The sequence below is a fragment of the Channa argus genome, chromosome 15, assembly GCF_033026475.1.
Source record: "Channa argus isolate prfri chromosome 15, Channa argus male v1.0, whole genome shotgun sequence".
NCBI classification, from domain to species: domain Eukaryota; kingdom Metazoa; phylum Chordata; class Actinopteri; order Anabantiformes; family Channidae; genus Channa; species Channa argus.
The window spans coordinates 21765222-21788018 of record NC_090211.1 but is presented as its reverse complement, the minus strand read 5'-3'; the positions used below and the strand labels follow the sequence as shown (position 1 = coordinate 21788018).

At 43.9% G+C, this 22797-nt stretch overlaps 3 protein-coding genes across 12 annotated transcripts; all 3 read right to left on the bottom strand.

Annotated features, from left to right (window-relative positions):
• Nucleotides 1-380: 380 nt before the first annotated feature.
• On the bottom strand, nucleotides 381-9219 carry tom1 (target of myb1 membrane trafficking protein). Of its 6 annotated transcripts, none has more exons than XM_067476695.1 (16): nucleotides 8332-9216; nucleotides 6564-6648; nucleotides 6403-6481; nucleotides 6174-6323; nucleotides 5968-6102; nucleotides 5746-5880; nucleotides 4768-4854; nucleotides 4425-4558; nucleotides 4276-4318; nucleotides 4045-4183; nucleotides 3681-3732; nucleotides 2954-3023; nucleotides 2738-2803; nucleotides 2339-2401; nucleotides 1806-1845; nucleotides 381-1046 (listed from the first exon to the last, which is right to left on the bottom strand). In XM_067476695.1, the coding sequence occupies exons 1-16, from the start codon at nucleotides 8381-8383 to the stop codon at nucleotides 952-954; spliced, it is 1425 nt and encodes a 474-aa protein (XP_067332796.1). In that variant the 5' UTR covers nucleotides 8384-9216; the 3' UTR covers nucleotides 381-951. The 6 variants fall into 6 exon arrangements, with proteins under 6 accessions (XP_067332796.1, XP_067332795.1, XP_067332794.1 ...); XM_067476694.1 differs by having other exon boundaries at nucleotides 4425-4555; nucleotides 4738-4854; nucleotides 8332-9215; XM_067476693.1 differs by having other exon boundaries at nucleotides 4738-4854; nucleotides 8332-9212.
• A 311-nt stretch (nucleotides 9220-9530) lies between these two features.
• Nucleotides 9531-14364, bottom strand: mfsd6l (major facilitator superfamily domain containing 6-like). Its single transcript, XM_067476692.1, has 2 exons — nucleotides 13918-14364; nucleotides 9531-13284 (listed from the first exon to the last, which is right to left on the bottom strand). Exon 2 carries the CDS (start codon nucleotides 13266-13268, stop codon nucleotides 11559-11561), a length of 1710 nt encoding a protein of 569 aa, XP_067332793.1. The 5' UTR covers nucleotides 13269-13284; nucleotides 13918-14364; the 3' UTR covers nucleotides 9531-11558.
• A 138-nt stretch (nucleotides 14365-14502) lies between these two features.
• Nucleotides 14503-22754, bottom strand: pik3r6b (phosphoinositide-3-kinase, regulatory subunit 6b). Of its 5 annotated transcripts, none has more exons than XM_067476682.1 (19): nucleotides 22556-22752; nucleotides 21148-21243; nucleotides 20771-20883; nucleotides 20570-20638; nucleotides 20324-20459; nucleotides 20171-20240; nucleotides 19914-20091; nucleotides 18895-19042; nucleotides 18721-18813; nucleotides 18253-18595; nucleotides 18041-18137; nucleotides 17814-17969; nucleotides 17284-17394; nucleotides 16303-16393; nucleotides 16147-16223; nucleotides 15969-16059; nucleotides 15810-15862; nucleotides 15370-15470; nucleotides 14503-15288 (listed from the first exon to the last, which is right to left on the bottom strand). In XM_067476682.1, the coding sequence occupies exons 1-19, from the start codon at nucleotides 22569-22571 to the stop codon at nucleotides 15144-15146; spliced, it is 2184 nt and encodes a 727-aa protein (XP_067332783.1). In that variant the 5' UTR covers nucleotides 22572-22752; the 3' UTR covers nucleotides 14503-15143. The 5 variants fall into 5 exon arrangements, with proteins under 5 accessions (XP_067332783.1, XP_067332784.1, XP_067332785.1 ...); XM_067476683.1 differs by having other exon boundaries at nucleotides 17835-17969; nucleotides 22556-22751; XM_067476684.1 differs by lacking the exon at nucleotides 15969-16059 and having other exon boundaries at nucleotides 22556-22754.
• Nucleotides 22755-22797: the final 43 nt, after the last annotated feature.

The following is a 22797-nucleotide window of genomic DNA, read 5'->3' as shown; positions in this document are numbered from 1 at the left end:
CACCTAATGACACTCCGACAGAAAAACACACGGGGACACAAAGCACTTCTACTTTAAATGCATTCTTCTTATTATATTTACAGATTTTACCTATTTCAGATTGCAATAAATGTAGGAAGAGTATTTTCACAGTATACGTACTTTTATTTAATGATCTTAAGAAATGTAAATCTTAAAATGGTTCTACAAAAAAACTAAGTCTGATAAACAGGAAAATGTACTGCCCTAAATATTTAAATATCTTTCTGTGTCCCCCCCAAGACCAAACTCACAAGTCAAAGCTCATTAATGGGACGAGTAAAGCGGTCGCACACTTGCAGAGCCACAACCTGCCTCATAGAGTAAGCTGCACTCTGAGGTCAGAAAACAAACACACAGACTTCAGTTAATAGTTTTAGTTTAATAAATGACAAACATCCATCCTGAATTTGTTACATATCAAGTAGAACATCTTCATAAGGAAAAGCTGGATGTAAAAAATTCCATTTGCCTTCATCAGTATTGATTTGAAGCATCAAATGCTCCACGTGACTGAACTTCTCTACACACAAGTTTACAGTGTTTGCTACGTTGACAGTTTGTAACCCATCGTCATGTGACAATATATATATATTTAACAGCAATATAATACATAATCTATGTTGCAAAATGCTTTAGTAACAATATCCCATCTCCATCAACAGCAGGAATGTAACCATAGAAAATGTGCAAATGTTTGCATTCTACACACTGACAAACCCTCTAAAAACCTTGGTCCTTCATCAAATAATATTATTTTTATCAGTTAAAAGTCAAGTTTGATCTGCAGTAAAGCGCAGTAAACACGACGTCCTTCCTCCAATTTACGCTGAAATTTCCACGTACCATTGAGCAGTTCATCAAACAGAAGCCCCCGTTTCAGGCGACGGGGCAGAAGCTTCACGAGTGACGTTAGTTTGGCAGGTTTCGCTTTTAGGACTCTGAGTGGTTGGTATCCTCTGAGGAAGCTCGCACTGATGGCAGGCGCTCAGCTGCTTTCACTCTTCCTTCCAAAAACCTGTTAAACTCTGCAGAGAAAGACAAGCAGGATTATCAGGGGAAAAGTCTTGAATCGAGTCTTGAATTTTTTTAGTAATTAGAATTTTTTAGCCTTCTTTTTGTTCAGTTACTAAAACCATAAATAAAACATTAACATCTCTGGACTGAGAGGACAGATTGGTTTAATTGGCAGATTAATGGATGTTCACAACCTGCAGCTACAATAAGACCTATTTGTGCCAAAGATGCTCAGCACACATGAATAAATGCACAACAGCAGAAGACATCACATCCTGATTAAATATGTCTTTTGCAGACGAACACAATAATAACCCATTTTATTTTCCATCCGGTGACCAATTTAACTACCGAAAACCCTGATTCTGGGCAGTTTTTAACGGGGAAAAGTTTCTCTCTGTGGAAACTGATGGTTTGAGAAGACGGATGTTTTACAGAGTGATGCCTCTCACCGTCTTTAAACCACCTTTGATTTACGCACAGCCGGCCGTCATTAACATTAACGTAGGATCCGACAGGCGGCTCGATACAGGAAGCTGAGCTTAAATTACAACAATCGCAAACTGATGGTCACCTAGACAAGGGAGGTTATGCCACCACTGGAAATATCTTTCAAAAGATTTACATGATTCACGCGTTTAGACATAAAGTAGTTTGCATCCCAACTACCTGCTCACTAAATCCACCGATGCTGCACACGAACACTAAATCATACTGAATGGTGAAAGCAGCTCCTTCAAACTAATGGAAGTAAAGGTAAAGACCCTCACCTGCACTGGTGACACCGTCCGAGTCCTCGTAGTCATCATACTGTGTCACAAACAGAAAACACACATTTGGTTTGACGCACAGACACACAACTTGTGTAATTTAGAAATATATTCAAAGGATAATTCTGGCAGTAAGATTGTGTCCAAAATAATGTTACTAACATGTTTTTACATGCTTTATTTATTTGTACTCATTTTATTGGTACTTGGTTTTTTGATTTTGTTTGTTTGTTACATTTACAGCTGATATGTTTGACACAGATGTCTGTTAAAGACACAAAATAAGCATAAAGAGACAACAAATAACCTGAAGAGAAATTCATAGCTCGGCATGTTTGCATGGAACACAAACTCCAGCAAGTCCTGGAACAAATTTAAATGTGACCTGATGCTGGCACAAGATGAAAGGTCCATTTTGTGCAGCTCCACATTGATTTAAGGTTTGAAATTAACCAGAATTATCCTTTAATGAATCACGAAACGAAAATAAAACATATGTTCGTGTGTTGAGCAGAATGAAAAGCGTCACCGACCTCATCATCTAGTGCTAACCAGGTCTCTATGTCATCCATGACGCTGGACTGGTTGACAGGAATCTAAGAAAGAAGCAGCAACAGATGAAGAACAGGCAACAAGCTCCATGGAGATGTAACACAGCTACAAACCACCAACAACACAAAAGAACGACCACGTGTCAGCAAGCAAAGCCTTAAATAAAGAGAACTGCAGGTATGAAAACAATGTGGTGGATCCAGACGGTGCAAACCACACATGCTCTGTGGAGGGCGTAGCCACAAACTCCAAGTACACCTTAATGACCTCAGCACATGTGAAAGCAAACCACACCACAAAAATAAAAGTCAAAGTGAAACCCAGTGACCAAACCAGGAGACAGAGGCTTTGCAGAGCTGAATACATGGACACAGACCCACCATTCCCCTCTTAACCATCCAGTCTAACTTTGGTGAGGAGCTGCGGGTGGAGGCTGGGCTGTCGTCCTTCAGACACACAGTTTGCATGGAAAACCACATTCATGATACACTGAGCTGTTTGTCATCATTTGCACACTACATCGTGTTATGCTGTGACTTGTTTTTCAAAAATAATTTGAAAAAGTACATCCGACTGAATAACATAACTGTGCTCACCGATCCTGGGGTTTGTAGCTGGCTGTCCTGAGCTTGAGCCAAACCGTCCACCGTGACTTCGCTCTGCTCGCTGAAACGCAACATTTATGCCTCGGTTAACTGGTCATAATGCAGGTTCACACAGAGGGACACATCTTAGTCAGAATGAACTCCAAAGCCAAGATCAACACCTCTGCTAATGTTCTTCTGGCAGCAGTTGTTCTAGCTCAGTGGTTCCAGCTGTTTTGTTTTAAATCCTTGTATCTGCTAGTTTTTCACCTTTTTTCCATTGATAGCCAACTGTTTTAGCGACATACTCAGATTCTCAGATCTTTTCACCATTTATCCAATAATATCCAATGTAATGAAGCATCACAGTAGAGAACGAGTTGTGCTAAGGAAACTGGGCCGCCATCTTGTGAGGTATGAAACCTCAGATTGGTTACCAAGTGTTACCCGTGGTTTTGTTTGACTAAAGGTCGTTTAAATCTGGTGGAGGTTGGGCACAGTTAAGGTGGAACTCCTCTAATGTCCTCATGTGGCGGTGCATCCTCACAACATGGTGCCCGGAAAACATCAGTTTGACGCCTATTGTTTGTCAAATACTATTTTAAAAGTTTCTCTATTACTGCTGACTAACAATCTTTCCACGTAACCTCCTGCAACTGCATCCTCACAATTACCACCACATATAGTGAACTTGGGTTTACTGTCAACATCTTAAAGGACAGGAAAGGTGCTTTTGTACCTTGGCCTTTGATGAGTTTTCTGTGACACCGTGTCGTCTGATTCACTTGTACCTGCAAGAAATTATACTTCATGTCAAGACATTTACAAGGTGACACACAACAGCATAAAATATGAACATCAACTGTTCTTACTCAACATCCTTTCAGCTTTCAGTGACAGAACACAGACAAAGATGTAGGGTGACTTTCATTTTCACTTTCCTTCAGCTCTCATGACTTGGAGCTCATTCTGTTTTCTCTCTCACACACACACACACACACACACACTCATTACCTGTTCATGGGCATTATGTACTCACCTGTGCGTGACAGTTAAATAATTTGTAAAGTACCAACGACACAGAGAAAATGGGTCAGACTCACTAAGTTTGGCCAACTGACTGGACAAACTGTCCGACTTTGAATGGCTGAGTGAGCTGCTCCTGGTTCCCGATGCAATGCCCGACGAGTCGAGAGACTCCGCTGTGAGATCGAAGTCTGGTAAGTTGACATACGCGTGGCTCTATGGAACAAACAGCAATTGATTAAAAATCCACCACGTGAGAAAAGTAACCAGTGATGAGCTGGTGCGTAGATTAACACCAAACTCGTTACCTTCTGCGCAGCACTTTGACCATTTGTTACTCGCCTTTCAAACCTGTAAACAAGAGCAAATGGGTGAAACAGAGACACGTGATGCTCCTGATTTGTTAATGAGGAGGCTGAAGAGTAATAATAATAATAATAATAATATTGTCATCAACCTGTGGTAGCGAGTAAACGCCGTGTTCATCTCATCGTTCGTGGCCAGCAACTCTTCGATCAGCCTCTCCTCGGTGAGTCTGGGGAGGATCTTCACTATCCTGTCTTGCATTTCCTTACACACTGTGTATAACTGCTAATGACACAATCAGACAAACAATGTGTGGGTGGGGGGGTGGGGTGATTGAGGGGCCAGATGCATCACAAAAATGCAAACGGCAGGAGATCAGTTAAGGATAACGCAGCTTTACTCCACAATATTGGATGGAAAGAGCACAGGATATTTGGAGTTACTGTAGTTTAGTGTTTTTTTACCTCCAGCAGCTCCATGTCTGCTAGTTTTACCGTGACAGGATCCAGTTGACTCATCATGTCTGACATCGTGGTCAGGTTGCTGCGCACCACTCCCAGCTCCGTCTTCAGCATTTTCACCTGGAAGATCAACAGGGTTTCCTCAATTTCCACAGCGTTAACATTCCAAAGACAAATGGTGGAGTAGGAGGCAAGAATGAATAAAAGGACAGATCCACTGTCTTTCAGGTGTGCATATGGACATGAATCAGGTTTTTCAGACATTCCTCTTGTTCCTACTCGCCATGAATGCATGAGGACGAAATCCAGGGAGCTAATTTTGTGCAGACTGGTTTTAGAGTTTGTTGTGTTAACCTGCAGTGACAGAACAGGAACTTTGTTCCAAAGTGGCTGTGGATTTAAAAGTTATCCAGTTAATGTGGGTGATTTGGAGTCTTGTGTTGTCTTCCAAATAACCTTTTCCACAGAGTGAGGACCGTGGATTTGGCCCCTCACCTGCATTTTTACTGGAGGAACCAAGCTCTTCTGGGCTGAAATTCTACCTCCTGAAAAAGTCTGGGGTCAGTGTTTTTTGACAGATCTGGAACCTTTCGTTTCAGGGCGTTTCAGATTTGTTCTTTTGGACGTGGATTAGAGCTGTAGTGGTCATTTAAAACAGACAGTAAGGAGTAAATAGATTAAGTTGGAACAGAGGGGGGCTACGTGTTAATTTGGGCTTCTGCCCTGCTGAGGGGAAGCAAGTTGCTGCATAGGAGTTTCTTGGACTTTAAAGAACCAAGAACTGTTTCGGTTAGAAACGCAGGTTGAGGCCTGTGTAAGCAGGGCGGTTACAGGGGACAGTTGTCAGAAAGCAAAACCTGTTTCAGTCACATGGGAACCTGACAATAGTTCAAAGACACACTTGAAAGTGTGTGAAGCTATTCTGTAGGAGGACACTGAGTCAGGAATCAAGAGCACAGTGCAAATAAGAAATGTTAAAGCTTCCCACTGACGAGCAGCAGGGCCCTTCACCTGGCTGGGAGTGAGGGCACCTGATCCCTCTAGGGCCTGTTTCAGCTCTGAGGTCTGAGCTGGGATGAGCGGGGGTTTGGAGGAAAGGAGCGCAGCAGGCAGAGAAGTGACAGCAGGCCCGTTCCCAGGCACAGTCTGGCAGCCGAAGGCACAGAGAAAAAGAGCAGAGGTAAGAACCCAACTACCAGCAGGGAAACCATGGGCGTCCGCTTGCCTTTGCACCTTTTTGGGTTCTTGCACTGGTGAGTATCCATCCAGCTCTATCATGGGGAACTCGAGTCCTTTCCTTCGCAGGTCTTCGTAAACCGACACCACCCCCGTCAAGTCAGGTGAGCTACGGAATGCATCAGCCCACGCCTTGACATGAGACAACCACAAATTACTACAAGAAAATCCAGCGAATTGTTGCACGTGGCCTCGCGCCCTACCTGTATGATGCTGAGCACCCGGTCATGCACGACTAGTGGAGGGTTGCTCCTCGGGATGATCGACCGGACCAGAACCCCTTCTATAAAATCCCGGGTCGTCACCAGCATGTGAAACCTGTAGCCGCAGTTCTTCACACAGGTCTCCAGGACCTGACGCCCGAGGGACACAACAAATCAAACCACATTTTGTGTCCGAGTGACAACAGGCACAGAATAAAACTGAACTCACAGTCAGTGACAGCATGACCTCCTTGAAGTTCTTGTTCCCTATAATCCGTTTCTTTATGGCTCGGACAGCGTCTCTGGGTCTGTAATCACAAAATGTTGCGTGAGCTGCAGCGGACTAGTTAGTTCCCAATGGACACAGATAACACACACAAAGCCACACACCCTTCCTCTGAGCTGTTGATGGCATCACAGATCTCCATGTTGAGGGCCCAGTCTTCTGACGGCAGGCTGGAGCAGGTCGCACGCTCTGTCACGCGACAAATGAGAAGCAGTTCATTCATTAGAATCATTCGTTCTTGCACTTGATATCAGATAAAAACTCTGATCCTCGTGCAGAAAAATTCACAAAAATGTACTGGTTCAGCACATTGGTCCAACTCCTAATCGATTATCTTATCGATGCCGACACAGGTTTGCACCATCTCTTTCATCGTCTCAGAGTCTGAACGCTCTCCACCATGACTCCAGTCGGAGTCACAATTTAGAACCGGTTCTCCATTGCCATCCTTAACCACAGCAGCTGAGCTATAGCCTCAGTAAACACAGAGCACAGTCAAATGTGCAATAGAATTTAAAACATATGCAAAGTAAGACAGAAAGTGTTCATCTGCTTTGGAGCTGCAGAATCAGGACAGCAATCAAAGTTCAACGTATCTTTTTTTTGACTACATTGGATCCACATGGATCAATCTTTGCATCTTTACTTTAAGTAAAAAAATGTGAGCTGTCAATAACACTGAGGGATTTGTTATTTATCGTGGCTCTCGAGCTGCTGTCATGTGTTGTTTTGTGCCATTGTGTTCTGAGTATGGTGCACGGACTCAGTTGCTCTCTTGTTTTGTCCCTGTTAGAGCTTTTTTGGAGGAGGTTTCCCTATGTGACATCAGGGTCTAAAGACAGATAACTACTCTGAGCAGTTTGTTTCTATGAGCGGACAAATTTGCTGTTTAGTTTTATTTTCCATGCTGTTAGTGAAAGCTCCATCTCTGTGTGCTAAAGCCTCTGAATCCAAACCATAGTTTATGTACAAGATCAGGTTCTTCAGCTTTGTTAGACAGTTCTAAATGCGTCTATAAACATGTAATTACATCTGCAACTTTAAAAGCATTGTACTGTAAATGTATTATAATGTACTTTACCGTTACTGCTTCTACTCTGGTGTCAAAACATTTACTAAACGTGAACTGCAGCCGGTCGATATGTTAGTTTCTCTGGGCTGTTTTAAAGCTTTATTATCTGACACTTTTTATTATTGATGTGATTGTTTCTCTTAGTCTTACTGCATTCAATTCAATTAAACTTTATTTATAAAGCGCCAGTTTAAAACAAAATCATCTCAGGGCACTTTACAGAATTAAGTCAACATTTTTTAGCATTTGAAAACCTTTTAAAATGATTTCAATATAAAATTCCCAATACAGATACATAACATTAAGATAGAATAAAATGATCCTGCACATATAGTGTGATATTGCACATTTATTTATCAGTAATGATCTAGTGGACATTTAGCAGCAGAGTGTAAAGGCTTCTAATGGACCTGTAATGAAACGTAGTCACTGATTTTATTGACTAACCATCAGGCTGCAGCCCGGTGTAAATTAGATTTAGGTCAGGAAGATTGGCAGCTCGAGCCGGCACTGCAACAGCCAATCAGAGCGAGCACGCAGCGTCTTGCTCCCGCCCCCCGTCACGTCATTGCGCAGTGGCCGCGTCAATCACACCCTAAGTCCTGTCCGACACTAATAAAAAAGCAGACGTGTACGTCTTATTTTAACGCGTCGCCATCGTGAAAAACGAGGCAGACTCAGAGGAGCCGGCTGCAGTGACCCACAGGTGTGTGAGTGAGTGTGTGCAGCAGAACTAGCTCAGCCCCGCGGAACCGGGCTGCTCCTACAATGTACCGAGGTGGAATAAAGCGGCAGCTCACCGATCCGCTGGCCCACCGGCGTGCTGAACGGATTCCCCATCAAAAACTCCATGGCGAGCGCAGCGACGTCCCCGGGCCGAGCCGTGCGCTCCTGCAGCTGCCGCTCCACAGAGTGCGGGACTGGGTCTGCTGCGTCAGGCTTTAAAGGGAAAGTACCCGACACATGGGTCCCTGAGATGACGGGAGTGCGCCGCGTACAGGCCGGTTCTTAGTCCTGCGGCTGCTGTTAGAGCTGTGCATCAGTGGGAATCAGCTCCACCTTCTCCCTCCGTGGCCACGCAAGCACGGGGAGAAAACGCAAACTCCTGCAAAGGAGGAGGAGACGCTGTGTCTGAGTCCGCTTAAATGAAGAGATTCGTGTCTCACTAGTGAAATGTTTTCATGAAAAAAAAAACAGAAAATGTGCTAAATTATGTTTCCAGCAGCCAGGTCCTGGTGTTATCAGCCCCACAGACCTGAAAGTCTGTGCTGAGCAGCTTAGTGAGGCTCTGCAGCAGCTCTTTAACCTGAGCCTTAGTCAGGAGAAGGTGCTGGTTCTGTGGAAGACATCTGATTCCATCACCAAAGAAATCCCCTCCATCTGCCCCCAGTGACTACAGACCATCACACCTCATTCGAAGTTCTAGAGAGACTGGTGGTGGACACACACACAGTCTCCACCATCACCGGTGAGCATCCAGGCAAAGGACATTGACAGAGTGGACTCCCACAAAGGCCTGGATGTTCAACTAAACCATAAACTGGACTGGACTTAAAGGGACAGCACACTCTTTCTGCTGAGGACACTAAGATCTTTTGGCCTTAAGGCCGATTTATATTTATGTTGACTTTTTGTTTTTCTTGTGTGCAGAAATTCTTGCTGCACATTTTGCACTTTTGCTGCTGCAGTAACATGGACATTTCCCCCTGTGGGACGAGTAAAGGTTTCTCTCATCTTATCCTATTAAATCTTCATTAAAGTTCATGTCAATTATTAGTTTCTGGCTTATCTGTTTTTAAAGTTTCTGGACAATAAAACAGAGGTTTAGTGTCTGTGAGGAGGATTGAAAATATAATTAATTTAGGAAATAAACTGATCATTTAGATTTATAAATTAAACAATCAACAGATAAATTGTCCTGCAGAAAACTGTTTACTTCTACAAAACGCAGCCAAAATGCAGGGGTTTAAAAGGTTTTTCTTTTTCCATCACGAATACAAAATATTCTAAAGAAATATGCAAAAAGGCTGAAGTGTAACCTCGCAGCACGGTTCAGTCCAGGTCCACAGTGCTGGTTCAGGTCTCGGTTTGGACCAGTTCGTGTTATTGGTCTCTGTTTCCAGGCGCCACCTACTGACAGACACAGACCTGCGCAGCAGCAGTGGAGCAACTATTCAATCCAAGTACTGTACTGCACTGTGGAAATACTTCAAATTCTTTGAATAAAAATATGTGAGTATAGTCAGAAAAACGCATTTAAAGCATTAAAAATAAAAGCACCATCATTATCTATTATAGCACTGGTTTATTATTGCTCATGCATTTTCACAAAGTGAAGTTTCTTTTTTGAAACAATTTGTACTGTTAATAAAATTTTTAGGCTTAAAATAAAATAATTGATTCTTTATTTTTAAAATTTTTTAAACTTTGTTAAAATAAAGACAGGAATCACCGACATGCTCACTGTTTGTTTTGTCCAAACCTCCAAGGTGATAAAATATTATAATAATTAAAACGGAAAAAAAACAAACAAAGACGAAAACTGAAATTGAACAAACATACATCCAGGAAATATTGGTGTTTCTACATAAGATTTTCTTTACAGATGAATTAAATAAACATTTCAGATGTACTAGTTTTCTCTGTTGGTTAGATTTATTTATACCAAAGCTGCAAACATTATAAATTCTGCTTATTACTGATGTGGAAAAAGTAACTGCAGCTGTCAGATAAGTGTAGTGGAGTAAGAAGTACATTTCCCTCTTAACTGTAATGAAGTACAAGTGAAAATTATATTAGTTTGTGATATTTTTGAACAGACATCAAGTTAAACTGTGTTGAAAAAATGCATGTGAATACATTTACAAGTAAATGCTAAAATATAATTTGTGCCTAAAAGAAGTTTCATAATGTCCAACTCTCTGAACTAAAAGAGGACAAAAATGGGGATTGTGCACAAATTTTGTCTGCTTCTCCTGTTTCCTGTCTACATCTTTACTCCACACTATCAAAATAAAGGCATAAAAAGCCCATGAAAATATCTTGGAAAAACAAAAAAAACAGGAACAAGGACAAACTCAAATCAAAAACTTCATTTCAAAATAAAATTGTCCTGTGCTGTTTCACAATAATGCAGTTTCATGCAGCTCGACCCCGGAGGAGTCGGCCAGATGTTCAGCCACTGCAGCGTGCATCCGTCTGCCTGCAGGAGCTTTGGTAACGACAGGTGTCCTCAAAGATCCGAGTAGTGCAGTAAGAAACTAATTTCTCTGACTTTGTTTTTTTAATCAAAGTGTTCAAACACAAGTGAACTTGATGCTTTTGAAAGTACGAGTCGGGTCCAGATTTGCTCCACAGGTGCCTCAAATAGTGTAGTGGACTGAAAAGTAGATTTGGATCCAAAGCACTGGTTTTTGCGGCTGACTGCACCAAGTGGCAGCTTCAATACTGTTTTTTTTTTTTTTTAAATAAAAAAAAATTATAAAGTTTTGACACAATTTAGTTTATTCTCCGCAGTTGTTTGGCCTGCAACAGGTTGAAAACACACAGAGTTTTGGACAAAAAAAGTCAGCAACAAGTGATAATTTCACCTCGTGGATTGCAGCATATTTATTGTGTGACTCCTCTCCAGGTCTTTAGTCCTCAAACACAGCAGCCACCTCCCGCATCTACAGCCCACATTCATAAGAAGTTTAGACAAAGGCCCAGCTGTGAAGCAGGGCAGTCGCCTGCACTAGGTAAACAGGCTGAACCTCACCTTGTGCACACACCTTGTGTTCACACTTGTCTCCTGAAGCCAAGAGGATCCAATGTTTTTATGTACAAAGCTGCTGATCTCACCCCCTTTAATAATCCCGCCACCTTGTTTGCTTTACACAGAAGAAGGATTGTTTAAGCACGTTTGTAAAGGCTGCTGCACACTGACAACAGGACAAACGGCAATAAAAAGCAAACAGATCTGAATCAATCGGGGCAGGAAAGACGAGTTTCAGCCTCCCACGTCCTTTTCACCTCGCACACTCTGGGGCTAAGTCGTCCAGCGGTTTACCCTCCGTTCGTAGTTGTTGTTGCTTCTGTCGTCTTCCATGGCTTTATTGAGCCAGTCTCTCTCCTGCTCCGACTCCGAGTCGCTGGCTTCACTTGCATCAGCCGCCAGCAGACGAGAGTAGTTAATCCTGCGCTGGCGAGGGGCCTTGCACTGCAGCGCAGGCAGGAACACACACCACAGCATCAGCACCACCGCTGCTCCTCTGAACAGCCACGTCAGCCCGAACCTCTGCACCACAAAGCCCCCAGCGAAGCTCCCAAGCCCGCTCCCCAGGTGCAGAGAGAGCGCACTGTAGACTCTCCTCACACTCCTCTCAGCCCCTGGTGTGGCCACATCCTCACACTGGACCCTCACAGCCCACCAGAAGGCTCCTCTGCTCAGGCAGCTCAACACCTGAGCAGGCAACACAGCCCACGGCCCCCACAGGAAGGAGTAATAGAAGCACTGTAAGCTGAGACTCGCGGCCCCCACCGTGAGAATCTTCCCCGGGCTGAGGAGTTTGGACAAGCGGCCTGCCAGCAGAGGAAAGGCGGCCTGCGAGAGCAGAGCGGAGGCCAGAGATAATCCCATGTGCAGCTCGTTGCTCCCGTGGTCCTGCATCTGCCACAGGAGGAAGTCGTCCACTGCCGAGCCCGCCAGCCCGACCAGCAGGGTGGTGACGGCACAGAGCAGAGCGCGGGGGGAGCCGCGCACCAGCTGCACGGCTTTCAGGAGCCCATTGGCTCGGTCCCGCTTCTTGTTCAGGTAAAGAGGCAGGTGGGTGGACACAGGCAGGGCGAGAGCTGCCACAGCAGCGTAGCAGTAGAAATGCACAGCGCTCCGAGGGGTCTGACCAGCTATGACACAAGGTAACTGGCTGACCAGCAGCCCCGCTCCCCCAACCCCACACGCCGCTCCCAGTACAGCCCAAACCCCGCTGCTGCTGAAGCGGTCGGCAGCATCTGCAAAATCTAGATATTCATACAAGCCGTCCTCTGTGGTCCAGTCCAGAGGAGCCGACACTAACTCCCACACGGAGACCACGATGAGGATCAAGAAGAAGAGCTGGTGCTGAGTGTCCATCACCTTCAGGCTGCCCAGGAAATCAAAGCGCATGTCCTCCTCTGACCTCTTACTCCTCTGTGGTGTTAGCGAAGACCTGCTGCCGGTGTTTGGTTCTACCTCCACGGAGAAAGCATTTAGTGAGAGCTGAGTTGGAGCCTCGTCATCAGCATCATGGTGATAAAGGGAAGTTTTGCTTGTCACAACAGACTCAGGGTGAGGACGTGTCTCTGCAGGTGAAGAGACACCAGACTGAGCGTTCAGGTTTATAGTGGCTCTGAAGCTACTTTGGGTTGGATGCACTCTCACGTCAGACACGTTGCAGGCGGACGTCCGTGCGTCCACACCTGCAGACGGCATGAGCAGCAGAACCAGAGCGACTGCTGCCGAACACGCAACGGAGCCGCTGATCACCAGCCTCCTCTTGTCGTAGCGCTTGGAGAGCAGGCTGGCCGCAGGGCTCCACAGCAGCGTTATGAGGTGTTTGGTGCCCAGGACGACGCCGCTCATCGCTGGAGTCAGGCCCAGCTGTCTGAAGTACAGGGTGAGGAAGGGGAGCAGGCAGCACCTGGCACAGGAACGCAGGAAGTTAAAGGTGCCGGCCAGAGCCAGGGCACGAGTGACGTCAATCTGTTTGTTCCTCTTCATCGCGGTGTCTTCTGATCTGAGAGACACGACGGAGAGAGACGTGGGGATTAATCCGTGCTACTCACCCACACAATCAAAAATGAAAAGCTTCCTTTGTCAATCGTGCAAAAGACAAGTTAATAAATGTGAAAAAAAGAAATTTAAAATTTAAATCACTTAAAAAAGTGATACAATACAAAGACAAGCAGCCTCACGTTTTATTTTTATAATTATTGCTGTAAAATTAAAATGATCACAGTAACAGCAAGTCATTATTTCAGCTTCTAATGCACTTTAGATTCTTCCTCACATAAAAACATTAATAACAGCTTTGCCAAATAACAACAACACCAAAGTTCTCTCACTTCTATTTTGATGACATCATCATATTATCACAATGTCGTCATGTCATTAAAACCAACATATGTTTAATGGTGTTGATCTCCAGCCGGTTACGGTGGTAAATAAATGCACAGGTGTCACTGACTTCACTCTCTGTCTCAGCTTTTAGCCGTTGATCCTGTAATGCTGGTGAATTACAGCGTAAAACTGTGGAACATGACGGGCAGGAACACCTGTCCGGCTCGATGCACCTGTTCCTGCAGGGCATCAAAAAGGCCACGTCACGTTAATCAGATTTAAAAACTAGCAAAAAAAAGTTAAATCTCACCTTTTGTCTTCCGCACACTTCACACTTTATTCATTTCTTCCACAAACGTTTGTGTTTGTGCGCTAACAGCGGAGGACACCTGTTGACACCTGTTGACATCCGCACGGTGAATGAGCTCCGCTGTAACACGTGGAGCGGTTTCCATGACAACAGCGCCCTCTAAAGGTGCGGATGCCCCTTCCGCGACGCAGGTAACTCGTCCAAAGTTGGACACGTTACTAACCATGTAGTGTAGTTATGAAAGCAGTAAAATGAAATTTAAAACAATTAATAAAATTTTTTTCAAGAATCCAACTGGCTGTTTGAGGTATAAACCTGTTTCCAAACTTCGTTATTATTTAAGCCAGAGTACAAAGACATTTACAATGTGGGGAAATAAAAGGCAATTTAACATAATTAACTTATAATAACTATTTTTTTAAGCATCAAACAACTTTTGTTGGCTTTGTCCCAACTCTTTTGAATCGTGTGCACACAGCTATGTGGCTAAAAAAAAGCTATGCTGGGATTTACAGTACCCTCCAAAAGTATTGGAACAACAAAGCCAATCAGGTTAAAGATCAAAAGATGGATATGACACGGAAGTTCAGAATTGGAGCTTTTATTCAATTATTTTTAGGCCCCGTTAGGCTTTGATGAAACAAACCTTTTTAAATTAGGTCACTGAGGCCTTAGGTGAGCGAAAGGTGACGTTGACCGTTTGAACAATAAATAAAAGTTTTACCTGTGAGGACCAGTTTAAAAAAAAAAAAACATGAATCAACAGCGAAACCTGGGAGCTGTGTACGGCAGAATTGGGAATTTTAAGTTTGAAAAAACAACTGTGAATGTCCTGAAACGGAAGGAAACCATTGGTGTACTGAGCCACATCCGCAGGACAGGTCAGCAAAGGAAAACAACAGCAGCTGATGACAGAAAAGCCCCCAAACTACAATCATCAATCATCAACCTCCACAGAGCAGGACTGAAAGAGCTGGGAATTTTTAAAGTTTGAACAGTTTGAGCCTTTTAACCTTCATTTCCACCTGTATCAGCTTTAGCTTAGTGTATCTATTAAACTGACAACTGAGTCTATATGTGTCCAGAGTGCTGGAGAAGGAATCCAGTGAAAAAGCTGCTGTATTATGAAGCATTACCAAAATAAGAGTCCCCTAAGGCCTGAACATTACATTACATTACAAACAGCTGCAGGTGTGTGTAAAGACGAAAAGTACAGTTCGTGTCCCTCAGGGGGTCACACTGCTGAAGGTGTTGATGGGCAGCGACAGGACTTTGTCCAGGTACTTGCTCAGCAGCAGCTCTCGCTCGCTTCTGAAGCTGAACCTGGAGCGGATGTTGCATCCAGGGTCCAAGCACGGAGAAATTTGTACGCTGTAAAGCAAAGACATCGCTCTGTATCACGGTCTCAACTGGAGTTAATGGCAAATTATGAACAAAGTAAACATAAGTTACTTTTGGACATTAGTGTATGTCCTGCGCGAGTCTTTGTCCAGACACACAGAGAGAGTCCGATGTTCCAGTGTCTTGATGCTGATGTTCTGGGTTTGGATTTTCTAACATCAAAACAAACACATTCATTTATTTACATTGTTGGATTTCAGGGATGAATTATTACAAAGTACTGTACTGAAGTACAAAGTTCACTTTATACTTTTACATTTCATAGATAAATATTGTACTTTCTACTCCACTAGAAAACTCATTCATTTTAATAGTAAAAGAAAATAACAAAGGATGATAGTTTAGGTTGGGTAAGATATTTCATCCACCCGAGATCAGGTTGTAAATAGAGTAGTTCAACTGTAAAAAGTATCATATAGCAGATATCCTATATACTGTGTAGTTTACTATAAACACTGATGGCAAAAATGACGTAGAAGTGAAGAACTTACTGTGTTGTATCCTGAGTACAAACTGTCAAACCGGACAGTAAGGAAATCTTCACCTAAACAAAAACAAGAGCAATACTCAACATGTTTCAAGGACCTTTTTTTTTTTTTTTTTTTACATTTACTTCAAAGTTGTTAACTGAAGATAAATCCACGTGAAACCTGTGATCACAGCTGCCGGCTCAGATGTAATCACCACGCGACTCGTCATCAGCGCCTCTCCCTTCACTGCTTCTCGTTTGCTTAGAGACTTCTGTAGAGAGGGTTGAGGTGACCAGTGACTGCAGCACTGCTGTTGACACTAAACTTTAAAGTTTGACAGTTCATAAAGTACAAGTACCTCTGTGTAACTGACTGTGATCACGGCTCCAAACACATCCCCCTTTGGCCTCCGTGTCCTTCGTGCAGAAGGTTCCTCTGTTGAAGAGAACGGCTCACAGGTGACACATTCTTCTCCACATGCGCAGAAACATGAGAAAGAAACTCAGAAACATACGGCTTTGTTTAAGGTGTCTGAACTCTGGGACTTCTGCCTCCAGGTGGGACACAAAGACCTCCTCCACCAGTTGACAGCTGGAGATAGTCATCTAAACAGAGCAGGAAGTAGGTGGGTGGTATCAATTAATGACTGACAGAACCTGAACACTGCACTGTGGTCTACGCAGAAAATGTTCACTTGTTAGGCCACTAGGGGGCGTCGAGTCACGCTTTAAACTACAGCGACTTCAGAAAGTTTTCAGGCCATTAAACATAGAAATATCCCCTTTCAGAGTCTTTTCTATGTCTCTAAGCTGTGGTCAGGTGTGTTCTCTTTGCTTTATTAGACTTGGACATGACTGGAGTCCACCTGTGGCAAATGTAATGGATTGGAAAAATACAAGTCTTTGTAAATAAGATCCAACAGTTTACACTGGCAGAACGAAAACCAAGCTACAACATCCAAGAAACCCACTATAGACCTCTGCTGTAAAAACGTGGCCAGTCTATAAATCGGGTAAAGGGAATTATAGTTACTTAAAAATTAAATTTTTAAACCATGTTGTCAATATTTATAATGTTTATATTACATATACAACAAGTGTATTCAGAGTACTTCCTGAATGTGTACAATTAGCTGAAAAATGGCTCCAAATGACCTTTAGTTCAGATGATGTCATCTTGTTGGTAATCATAGTTTGCATCATCTGCTTTTTTCCAGGGCTCCGCCGGATGACATCATCTGAACTCCTGAGGAAAGACTTGTCTGGGTGATGTCACCTGGAGGAATTTTTCAGCTAGAAGCAGAAACATATTTTCATATACGGAAGTTTAACCGCACATTCTAGTCGTGAATGTGTGGATTTTGTTGAAAATAGTGGCCACTTATGGCTGGAAATCGAGTTCATGGGCCAGAAAATACAAAACAACGATTCTCCTACTTTCAGTAAACACGTTGTTTGTCTGAATCTGCACAGATTTATAATTAAAATTCCGGTACCCTAACACGGTAGACTGGTAGGTTGACTGGCTGTGTCCCACAACGAAGGTAGTAACACAAGTTGTCCAGTAGAAAGAGGTTTTGCTCTGGTGGTGCGCTGAGATGACAGTGCTGCAGGAGATAAAGAGGGAGGACGTGTCAACCACAGTAAATCATCAAATTTGCTTCTCATTAATCTGTTTTCCATATGCATTTGCAGAGTTATAGCAGCTTTTGCCAGTTTAAATAAAATGTCTTGGCATGAAGGTGGCAAATAATGTTCAGGAAGGTAACTTCCTGCCAACTTGGCTAAATCTATTTTCAACAGCTGAGTCCTTTATTTACTATAAGGGATTTCTCACTGGACAAAGATGGAAAAGGGGTCTGAGGGATTTGGACTTGGTTGTTACATCACACATGGATAGATACAAGGCTCAGGACTCTATAGATACAGGACATGGCTGTTGAGTCGTTATTCAAAGTCCCTCGGTTTCATTTTCGTCTAATCAAATCAGCATGTTCCACATCAAAAGCTTGCACATAAGCGGGACCTCATTTCTGTCTCTGGTTACCACTGAAGGCAGTGTGGAGATCGTAGCTCCCAGACTGTTGATGTTGTGGTTGTACCATGGATCCACTGTTCCCAAAAAGAAGGCGAGAGACAATCGCCCCTCAGACACAGCTTCCTCATCCAGACAGAAGCTGTCCTATGAGGAAAAGACATTAAATGGTGTCTTCTACACTCACACCTGTTTCAGTTTCTCTTTGAATAACTCACAGATGAACCGCTGGAAGGCTTCTCATCTGTGACTGGGATGTAGTACAACTTTAGATCCAGCTTCTTGGTCAAAATAAGACGTTTTGACTCTCTTTCCCTGTGAGGTTGGAAATCACAAGTGAGAAGCTGAAGCAGCTCATTCACGGAAATGCAGACAAGGTTTTAGCCCCACTTTGCTGCAAGACTATGTGAAATGACAAGCAGCTGCTCACCGAATAGAGTGGTAGGCGTTGGCGAGCCGTCCCAGCACGCGATCGTCCCCCATTACCAGCACCCGGGCCGTGCGACACTTCCTGTCCTCGTTAAGGACAGGAGTTCTTCCAGGACACGTTTCCATCTTCTCCTTCATTAGTCTCAGTTTATCTACTGTGCTTCTTAAAGCATTTCTCCGTGTGATTACTGGTGCAGGGTTTGGGGCTGGAGGCTGCTCTGCGTCTTCAGCCTCACGCTCCTTCAGGTCTCCTACTATCCCACTGTCGTCAGAGTGTCTTTTGTTCTTCTCCTGATCAACAACACCAAAGCTGTCGTGCAAGGTGAAATTTACCAGCAGATTCCCTTCAGAAAAGAGTTTAAAGTTTAAAATCACATTTCTGCAACATCTTTGATATTTACCTACTTCGAGATTGTGCATCAACCGAAACGTGGAATAAAGGCAGTTTTTATTTGTCTCACTGACTCACATAAATCATCTTCTTCTTTCCACAAGTGGAAACTGATCTGAGGAAATGGCATTGGACGGCTGCAGTCCGAGCTCTGATCTGTCGGCGTCAGTTCTGAGAAAGCACAGGAAAGATGCAGTGCAACAATCCTGTCACAATAACATGCTGCTACGGGACAGTGCAACACACACACACCTTCTCTATAAGCAGCCAAGATGTCTCTGTATATGTGTTGAAGTCTGTTCAAATAGTCTTCACAACCACCTGCACCAAGTTTTATACTCTGCTCCATGGCTTGAACCACTTCCTGGAAATACTTGTCTACCATTTGGTCTCCTGAAGCCTGAAATACACAAACGACACAAGCTCTGCTTAATGTAGTAAGCACTTATCAGCAAGACTAAAACTGTTAGAGACTCCTAATGTAAAGGTGCATCTCAATTGTTCTAAATTAGTGTAACTAATGAAACTCAAGTATTATAGATGAAATACACGTAAATTGAAACGTGAAGTTTAACTTTAGTTTTAACTTCATTACGGCAGGATTCATCCTCCATAAAGACACAGCGGCTCCAGAAAGTATTTTCGCCTACTTTAATGCTCAGTCTAAAAGACTTTCAGAAGTCTTCAGTAAGTCTCCATCAGTCCGCCGGCCAGGGGTCCTCACCGATTCTCCATTATTGGTGAGTGGTGATTTTATGCACTTTGTGTTTGTTATTATGCTCGTGGTGTAATTTTAATTGAACCCTCTGCTGTCCGTGCAATGATGTCTTACAAACCGGTCTGTGGTACAATTGCAAGTTGGGGACTGCTGCTTTAAAGGCTCTGAGGGGATAAGGACAAATGGTCTGTGGTCTAACGAGACCTAAGCACTACGTGTGGTGAGCTCTGTGTACTGATCATTGATAGTCAAGATTCACATTTTTAATTTGGCATGTGTTTGACGTGGGATGCTCTTCCTGACACAGCCAGACTTGGGACGGGCACAAGAAGACACTGGCTTGTGTCCCCTTGCGCTTGTGTATTGATCATTGATACCATCTGGTAAAGTGAAGCATGATGGGGGCAGCATCATGCTAGTTCATGTACATTTTCCATCCAATCTGACGCAGCGAGAGGATCTGTCAGGAAGAACGGGGTAAACTGCCCAAAGGTGTGAGACTTTACCATCTTCAGAGGTCACTTATCCTAATTTCTCCAAAATGTGTCCATACCTCCAGGGTCTGAACCAGTCGTTGGCATACCACCCCCATCCCCTTCTGCAGCACGCGGAGCACCAAATTCTTCTTCATGGTTGGTGTGTCGCAGACCATGTTGGACACCTCCAAGTAAGCTCGGAGTGTTTTTATCAGTGGAGCGGAAAACACAGCTGGGTCCGCGAGCACGAACACCCTGGAGGAAACCAGAGAACAAGCGGGAGGTTTGTGGTCAGTTGGTTTAGTGTCACGGGAAGCTGAACATCAACACTCACTTTTCCTGCGAGGTGAAATGCTCATTCTTCAGGTTCTGCTCCGCCATGACTCTCCTTTGATACAATGAGCCTGTTGGGTCAAGAATGAGTTTTTGTTTAACGATTTAATGCTAGACAGAGTGCGTGGTTTTGTGTGCAGCTGGTGTCATCAACCTGGTGTGTTCATTTCCATCTTGATGCTGCGCAGGGTGCCCAGGGCCACTGCCGAGTACGGCAGCGGTAATATCAGCATGTTCGTCAAACACTCGAACACGTGCTGGTAAAGGCTGCTGCGAACCATGGAGCCCGACTGGGGAGTTCAACAGAAACAAGACAGGAAGAGCCCTTATTGATGTAACTCCACTGTCCCAAACTATTTGCATACATATTAAACGTTTGACTCACACAGGTGTGTCTTACCTGAATAACCACATAGTAGAGTGTGTGCAGCAGTGGGATGATATGCATGTTCGAGTTTTGCTTTCTGGCCTGACAAAAAGTCACAAGTGAGGCTTTGCAGGCAGAATGAAAACAAATCAGCCTCGTCTACAAACACCAAAACACACACAAGCTGTTGCAGAGCTTGAGATGTGAAGGGACAGACAGAGTCTAGGGACGGACCTGCTCAGGCGTCTTCAGCTTCGCCCGCAGCTCTTGGAGCAGAACTTTGATCAGTGAAACGCTGCAGGACGGATCCATCTCCACCTTTTTCTCGAGACTCCACCTTAACCTTCCTGCAGAGCAAAAGTGGAAAGTAAATCAGATTTGGGAGCAAATGTTTAGGTACTTCTGTGTTTCTATTGTAGAGTAGAAAACAATATTCCGATTCCACTGCATCTGATCTAGATCAGGGTGTAGTATTAGTAATTATATCATCATCTAATCAGTCCTCACAAAAGCCCCATTACTTCTTCCTGTCACCTGCATCACCTGCTGACGTTTGAGTCTGAACGTTTTCCCTTGGTGACGATGATTAACTATGGATTAACTGTAGCTACCTGTCAGGGAGCCTCTTTGGTTGTTCATGTCTTTGAGCAGAGCCCGGACGTCTCTGCACAGCTGAGACTCTGCAGCTGAAGAGGGAACCACATCAACTGAAAAAGAACATCACAGTGTTTAACGCTTATTGAGAGAGTGACAGCTAGAAGGTCCCTGGTTTGAATCCCTGACTGGATGCAGCCTTTCCGTGCTTGCATGGGTTTGATCCCACAGTCCAAAGACAAGCATGTTAGGTTAATGGTGACCTTCAATTTTCTCTCTGTGTTGGAAATGAGACAGACCTGTCCACCTCTCACCCTGGGATCGACTCCAGTCCCCAATGACCCTAATGATGGATCATTCTCCTAATTTAGTGCTTCATAAAAACTTCTTTGGCAGCAGTTTTAGCTTCAGTCTTCTTGGTCCAAACCTGGATTTAGACGGTTTATCACCTTCTTCCTGATAGATCCTCTTCTCCATCTGATTGGACGGTTGGCGTCTTTGAACTGTCTCCTCGGGTCCCTCCTCAGATTTTCTGTGGCCACTCAAACACAGTCAGAGACATGTCCTAAGGAAACTCGTGTGTTCGCTTCACGTCATACTGTCCCCTCAGTCTCGGGTCTCTTCACTCAAAAGCAGTTTTTCCTCAATTACTTCTTTGTATCTATCTTCAATCATCCTTCTCTTAGTTCTGACCAGTCTCTCTGTCCCTAAGAAGTCCCCCCATATCAGCTGCTGTCCCCACCACTCTGTGCTATGGAATGTAGTTGCATCTCGTGAACTGTGAACTTTCTGATAGGACTTTGCTTTGATGTTTTTCTCCTTGACTTAGATTCTTGCTGCCTTGTACCTCACTTGTAAGTCGCTTTGGATAAAAGCGTCTGCTAAATGTAAATATAGTGTAACTGAGGTATTTGTCTCATGTCTGGAGCAAACCTTTCACGTTCTGGCAGAGTGACTGTCGGGTCACTGGTCACCTCCCTGACTAAGGTCCTTCTTGTCCCGTTACTCGGTTTGGGCTAAAAACCAATGGTAGGAAGAGTCGTGGTGGTTTCAGGTTCCAGTTCCAGAGGCATCTGTTCTCCTGGGGACAGTCCAGTAAACTCTCATTCAGTTCAATCTGCTGAGTTGAACTCCAGTCAGGTTCTAGACGTCTCTCTAGAATGCAAACAAAATGAACCTGGCCACAGTTTGGAACCAAAATGAACAGTCTGAATAATTTTGTAGTTTTTGTAATTTTTGAAAATCTCATTAACATTTCTAGAATCCGAGTTTTCATGTTGTGATTACGGGTTCTTGTGTGCAGACTGACGGACAAAAACAGCACTTACATGCTTTAATTTCCAAAAGAATAAAGTGCATCACATTTTCAAGCTTCTGTGCACCACAGTGATTTCAGAAAGTCTACTAGGAACCAGGAGGACTTACCTGCACTGGTTGCCATCTTCTCTTGATTTCTTATGGGGGTTAGAATTTTCACAGTTGTCACATCTGACTCTTCCCGTCAGCAAAAGGGTCAACGAACATCCCCGGTGTGGAATAAATGTAAAAGCCCCGAACGTTTAACGGAATATACATAAATAATGCACCAGCTGCCCCTCTGCAGTGAACTGCTGCTGCCTGTGACTAACACTGTGGTAATGACAGGTGTTTATTAGCACAGGGAGACG

What these genes read in the sequence shown, in the direction of transcription:
- tom1 (XM_067476693.1), bottom strand. Translation starts at nt 8,383, where the DNA reads ATGGAGTTTTTGATGGGGAATCCGTTCAGCACGCCGGTGGGCCAGCGG. An exon ending in GCCGGTGGGCCAGCGGATCG is followed by an intron (nt 6,649 to 8,331) that starts GTGAGCTGCCGC and finishes GTCGCGTGACAG; the next exon opens with AGCGTGCGACCTGCTCCAGC. An exon ending in GGATGGTTAAGAGGGGAATG is followed by an intron (nt 2,402 to 2,737) that starts GTGGGTCTGTGT and finishes CTTCTTTCTTAG; the next exon opens with ATTCCTGTCAACCAGTCCAG.
- pik3r6b (XM_067476682.1), bottom strand. An exon ending in GATGGAAATGAACACACCAG is followed by an intron (nt 20,241 to 20,323) that starts GTTGATGACACC and finishes TTGACCCAACAG; the next exon opens with GCTCATTGTATCAAAGGAGA. An exon ending in GCCGGCAGCTGTGATCACAG is followed by an intron (nt 15,863 to 15,968) that starts GTTTCACGTGGA and finishes GTTTTTGTTTAG; the next exon opens with GTGAAGATTTCCTTACTGTC.
- mfsd6l (XM_067476692.1), bottom strand. Translation starts at nt 13,268, where the DNA reads ATGAAGAGGAACAAACAGATTGACGTCACTCGTGCCCTGGCTCTGGCC.